The sequence below is a fragment of the Mustela nivalis genome (genome assembly GCF_964662115.1).
Source record: "Mustela nivalis genome assembly, chromosome: 18".
Lineage (NCBI taxonomy): Eukaryota > Metazoa > Chordata > Mammalia > Carnivora > Mustelidae > Mustela > Mustela nivalis.
In genome coordinates, this window is record NC_139037.1 from 55522269 (window position 1) to 55528268 (window position 6000).

Consider the following 6000-nt stretch of genomic DNA (forward strand, 5'->3'; position numbering starts at 1 on the left):
TGCCCCGCCCGTCCCCGCAGCCCCAGGACGCGGAGAAGGAGCGACTCTGGGAACCTCGACGTTCGCCCCGCCCCAGTCCCTCCCAGCCCGTGCTCCCGCCCCTTCTCAGGGTCCCAGGCGGGTCTCCAGTCTCCCCTACCCCGCCCCGCCCCATTCCACAGGCTCCTGGCACGCCCTAGAAAGGGGTGTCCTAGGCGGTCCTAGGCTGGTGGGGCGGACCCTGCGGCCTGCAGCCTAGACCAGGGGACTCAACCCGCTCCAGAGCACTGCTGCGTGGAGCTCACCTGGTGAGAAGCCCCTGGGATGGGGGTGGGGGGATCCCACCTTAACTCTTCTGTCACCTCTCTGGTCCCAGTCCCTTCCTCACAGACCATGGTGGCTGACACCCACCCACGCAGGTGGCAAAGCCCCTTCCCATTCCGCAGGAACGTACCAGGTCCCTTTCCCCTCTTGATCAAGGGTGTTGGATTCTAGTACCTTCAGAATATTGAGCTGTCCCTTCACCCCGTGGGTGAAGGGTCTCCCTTCATAGATCCCAGTATTTTCTCCCCCAGGCTCCAGGAATTGGGGCCCTCAACCAGGATTCCGGGCTCCCAGGCCCTCCTCCCCCAAGTTCTGACTCAAGGCCTCTCCTATCCCTAAGCCCCCAAGGCCCTTTCCCTGCTGCCTTCACATGGAGGGGCAGCCTCCTGACCTCCACTCTGACCCTCCTCCCATGGGGACCCTGTCCTCCCCTCAGTCCAGGTCCCCATCACAGATTTGGCAATGACTCTCGCGACTTCCTCTCAGCGCTCCCAAATCATTCGTTCTAAGTTCAGATCTGGTGAGAGCCTTCTCTCTATGCATACAGGGAAGGGGTCTTCTGGGTCCTGGGACTGAAATACTCCTGGGTAATGTGTGTGGTAGGAGAGGTGGGAGGGGGGCTGTGGGACCAACAAGGCGGGTGTTTTCTGGGCAAAAGGTCATTTGTGTATAAAAGAGGCCCAAGCAAAGGGGCTGAGTTTTGGGGGCTCAAGGAGGGTGCAAATGGCCAACGCCATGTTCCTGTAAACAGTGAGGAGTGGGTGGCTAGGGGTGGGTTTGCAGATCAGGTATTGTAAAGGAGCAGGGGCTTAAATTGAAATGCATGCAAAGAGGAGGAGTGCACAGAGTAGGGAGTGGGCAGTGTGGCAGTGTGGGAGTGTTGCTGAGGGGACAGTGCACTGTAGCAAACCTTGAGCATGCAAAGGTTGTATTTTAGGTCCCAATGCAGACCGGAAGTGTGCAAGGGAGTGTGGCACTGGCTGTCAGTTCCTCAGTAGGCCAAGGGCATACGAGCATGCAAATGAATATGCTGGGTGGGTACAAAGACACTAGTCCCCAAAGTACAAGGAGTGTGCCAGAGAGTGCACGGGCAATGTGCCCAGAGAGACCCCTGATCCAGAACCTGAAGCCAAATCCTAAATGTGCAAAGAGGTGTCAGTAAGGCTGGGTGGGTGCCAAGGCAGAGTGAGCCAAGGAGGAAGTATATCAAAGGGTGCAAGTGCCCCAAAGTGGCTCAGGTACCAGACCAGAGCCCAGGGAGATGCATGCGCAGAGGGAGTGAGTGTGGGGAGGCCCCAGGGCTACACAGAAGGAAGCAGGCTTGTGCAAACGGGAGTGCATGGACGAGAAGAGGTGAGGTGCCCACAGGTCAGGCTGCCAAGATGGTGATCATGCCTTGGGTGGGGGTGGGCACGTGCTCACGAAGGGGGCAGGTGGAGCTGGGGGCAGGGCTGGCTCTTGGTTCCAGAACAGCTCTGGCAGGGAGCAGGGAGCAGGCGGGAGGCCCAGGAGAGGGAACAAGCTGCCGGCCCACCCGCCTGCATGGGGTGTGTAAGGGGGCTGGCATGTAGGTCCTGCCAACTGCAACTCACACGGCCTGCCAGCCCAGGCTCCTGGACACTCCCTTCCCGCCTTTCTCCTCCTGCCCCCCTCCTCCCTTCATAGTCCTCCAGCTTCGGATCCACAGACGGTATCAGGACCCAAGTAAGTGTGGGCCCTGAAAGGGAGGGGATGGATGAATGGAGGCCCACCACCGGGCGTGGAGGGGGGGGCGCCCCGGAGTGCAGCTGCCAGATGTCAGGCACTGATTCCTGAGCCCCAGCCCCTATACCAGGGATACCTCTAAGTCTGATCCTGTTCCTTCCTGAGGACCCCAGATTACAGGTTCCTGGCTCCCCCACCCCCCTCATAGCTCTGCTTCCTTCTCTATGACTTTTCCCACTCCGACGATATGCGTGAGTCCAGATCCCGTTTCTTTGGAGAGGACAGGCATCCCAGACTCCACACTTGGCACGCACTCGAATCTCAGGATGTGGCTTTCGGCTTCTCTCTCTCCTCAAGAACCAGGAGTGCTGGCCCCACAGCTGCTCCAGAAAAAACCCCAAAATCTGTTGATCCTCAGCCACCGCACCCCTTAGTGACTGAGGACATGATTCCTGCCTTTCTGGAGAATATAAAATTCTGGAACCTCTGCCCTGAGATCCAGGAGTCTGGGCACCCACCTCCTAATGCTGGGTTTCCCTCCCACACTGGGGGGGGGGTGGCAGGGTGAGGGGAGGACGGGGGGTGGCTGAGGCCTCCAGTGCCCTCCTTTTCCACACAGTGTTCTCCCTCCCTGCCCGGCTTCCTGTCTACAGGCCTTTCCAGGTCCTTCACTGCCTCCCCGGTCTTGGATCCAGATCCCTGGGTCTTAGCCACAGACCCCGCTCTGGCTCCCGGAGCTCCAGCCCCAGTCTCGCCCAAGGGCCCCACCCCTTTCCTCTTCAACCCTGGGGACCTGCTTCTTGAATCAGAATACAGCCCTTGGAGGTCCCTGAAGGTGAGTCTCCAGTGAGTGAGGAGAAGTACCCCGGAGAGTCTAGCTAGCATTGGTCATCCTTGCCGTTGCCCTTTTGGCTCCTTTCTGGTGATGCCAAGCCAACGCCATGCTTTGCATGACTCGCTGAGGCAGGACAGTGGGGCCAGAGCTGAAGCATATGACATCACACCCACTTTTTCAGGAGTCCCCCAAGATCTCCCAACATTGGAGAGAGCCCAAGCCAAAGGGGAACTTGACCTACCACCAGTACATGCCCCCAGGGCGGAGACAGGGGTCCAGGGTAAACCCCCAGGCCAAAGGGTTGGCCCTGGGCCCCCTAGGACCACCTCTATGGGAAGGGACAAAGTCACAGCAGCCACCTCCCAGGTATGATCCCTGGTTTTGTTCTTTGGGGGAAAATTCAGGCTCCCCATCCTCCTCCCTCAAACCCAGAGTCCAAGAGCAGGGGAGTCCAGCCCCCAAACCCTTTCTCCCCCACAATTTGAGAGTCTAAGTTCCCAGTCCCTCTTCCTTCAGTTCCCAGGGAGTCCTGGCTTCAAACCCAAGAGATTGCCCACGCACAGGAATTAGCGTCTCTCTCTCTCTTTTTTGTTTTAAAGATTTTATTTATTTATTTGACAGAGAGAGATCACAAGTAGGCAGAGAGTCAAGCAGAGAGAGTGGGGGAAGCAGGGATGCTGAGGCAGATGTGGGGCTCGATCCCAGGACCCCGATCCCAGGACCCCGAGACCACGACCTGAGCCGAAGGCAGTGGCTTAATCCACTGAGCCACCCAGGCGCCCCAGGAATTAGCCTCTCTTTCCTCCTCACAAGCCCCTGCCTTTGAGGACCCTGGAATGCCCCGGCTCTCTCCACCCCCTTTAACCTCTGATTCCCTCCTTAGGACTACCGCCAGGATGAAGCCCACTGCCCTCACTCCCTCCCCACCTGGAGTCCCCAGCCCCTTGCCCCCTCCACACAAGTTGGAACTTCAGACCCTTAAGCTGGAGGAGCTGACGGTGAGTATGGGGAGTAACTTCCCAGGCTGGCCCTCTCCCTCGGTGGGTACCCACAGGTCTAACCCCGCAGCCTCTGCCCCATCGGAGACCCAGGAGCCGATCTGGCAGTCCCTGGTTTCCAAATGTCCAGCCCCAGCTCCCGCCTGCGCCTCGGAACCCTCCCAGCAAGGCCTCTTCCCGCCCCCCCCCCCCACCCCAGGTCTCAGAGCTCCGGCAGCAGCTGCGCCTTCGGGGCCTCCCTGTGTCGGGGACTAAGTCGATGCTCCTGGAGCGCATGCGCAGCGGCGCCCTGCCCCGCCAGCGGCCGAAGCCGCGGCGCGAGGACTGTCCAGCGTTTGCTCCCTGGCCGCGCCTCAGGCCCAAGGCTCTGGGAGCCGTCCGGAGGCAGGGCTCGGTGAGGGCGGGGCTACGTGCGTATGGACCAGTGAGGAGAAGACAAAGAGGGACGGGGCGGGAAGTCGATAGAAGGATAGCCAATGAGGTGCGCGGGGCGTGGCTAAGACCCCTAAATGGACGGATCATAAGGGAAGAGAACCCAATGAAAGATTACGGGGCGATACCGGAGGGGGGCGGTCGACCAGCGAGCGCAAGGCCCGGAGGAGACCAGGGGGTGGAGCCTCAGCTGCGAATGGGTGGGGTTGCTCCCGGTGGGCGTGGTATATGGGAACGCCTCTTTGCGGTTCTAGCTCAAGCCAAGCGCCAACTCTCACGCTCAGCCTCCTGCACGTGCCCCGGAAACTCCTGCTACAGCTGCGGGTCCGACTGCCGCTCCCGCTCCGGCCTCGACTCCGGCCTCGGCTCCGGCTCCGGCTCCGGCTCCGGCTCCGCTTCGGGCTGCGGCTGCGGCTCCAGCACCGACTCCTCCCGCGGCACTGCCCACAGCGGCCCTGACGCTGGAGGAGGAGCTGCAGGAAGCCATCCGCAGGGCGCAGGTGAGCGGGAGCGGGCCAGGGTCTCGGTCAGGATGGGGCGGGATCCCGGGCTTACGCCGCTTCTGCCCATCCGCAGTTGCTTCCGAACCGGGGCATTGATGACATCCTGGAGGATCAGGTGGAGCCTGAGGGTGAGTCGAACTCCTAGATTTGGGGGAGGAGGAGGCTGAGGTTCTGGAGACCTAATCCACGGGAGGAAGGAGTTAGGGTCTGGAGTCCTGGGTTCTAGGGAGGAGTGGGCTGGGGACTTGGATTTCTGGAAACAAGTGGGGTCCGTATCTCTACCTTCCTAAACTCACACTCCATCCCTTCTCCTGCAGACCTGCTGCCCCCCATCCCCTTGGACTTCCCCGGCTCCTTCGACGTGCTGTCCTCCTCCCCGGATTCCGAAGGCCTCTCATCTGTCTTCTCTTCCTCGCTCCCGTCCCCTACAAACTCCCCGTCCCCCTCTCCCAGGGGCCCCACAGACTCCTTGGACTGGCTGGAGGCTCTAAGTGGGGGTCCCCTGCTAGGCTGTGGCTCCCCAGCCCCCAGCATCTTCTCTGCTGACTTATCTGACTCCAGTGGAACCCGGCTGTGGGACCTGCTGGCGGATCCATGGTGATGGGTGCTGTGGTTTCCAGGGGATGGGAAGGTCACTGAGACAGACTCTCAAAGGAGGGGGTCGGACAACCGGCAGAGCCCCTCCCACCACAGACACAGAATCAGAGACACCTCTCATCCTCATTGGGCGCCCCCCAACCGCTGCTGACATGCTAACCACCGGACTTTCCCCTGCCTGACCTCCATGTGATCCCCTCTATGGTTGTGTGGTTGGGGGCCGGGATGTGTCATTTGCTGCTGGCCAGAGCAAACAAGCTGCCTGCTGCTTCCCTGCTGGATGTTTTTGTTCCCGACTTCTCCCCTCCCCTAGTGCTGCCAACTAGATGGGAGTCGGGAAGGTGGTCTGTATTTTTTGGGTGCAAGAGAGAAGGCTCACTCACAATTTCATGGGTTGACCAGTTCAGCAAGGTGATTCTCCAGCATCATATAACTAGGGCTGCAGTCGAGTAGGGTCCAAGAGGGCTGGACCATTCAAGGTAGCTCAGACGTGTCTTGCGCCTTGGCAGGAATGGCTAGTAGGCTGGAGCCAGCTGGGCTGTGGTCTCTCCGACAGGGTAACTGGGTTCCCTACACAGTACCTCAGGGTCCTCCAAAGCAAGCATTGCTCAAGGGGGGAGCAGAAGCT

At 60.3% G+C, this 6000-nt stretch overlaps 1 protein-coding gene across 2 annotated transcripts; it reads left to right on the top strand.

Moving 5' to 3' along the window:
- The first annotated feature begins 723 nt into the window (after positions 1 to 723).
- On the top strand, positions 724 to 5644 carry MAMSTR (MEF2 activating motif and SAP domain containing transcriptional regulator). Of its 2 annotated transcripts, XM_082710382.1 has the most exons (9): positions 725 to 823; positions 1969 to 2007; positions 2661 to 2842; positions 3024 to 3208; positions 3726 to 3840; positions 4040 to 4234; positions 4527 to 4772; positions 4849 to 4903; positions 5093 to 5644. In XM_082710382.1, the coding sequence occupies exons 1-9, from the start codon at positions 766 to 768 to the stop codon at positions 5374 to 5376; spliced, it is 1359 nt and encodes a 452-aa protein (XP_082566508.1). In that variant the 5' UTR covers positions 725 to 765; the 3' UTR covers positions 5377 to 5644. The 2 variants fall into 2 exon arrangements, with proteins under 2 accessions (XP_082566509.1, XP_082566508.1); XM_082710383.1 differs by lacking the exon at positions 4849 to 4903 and having other exon boundaries at positions 724 to 823.
- Positions 5645 to 6000: the final 356 nt, after the last annotated feature.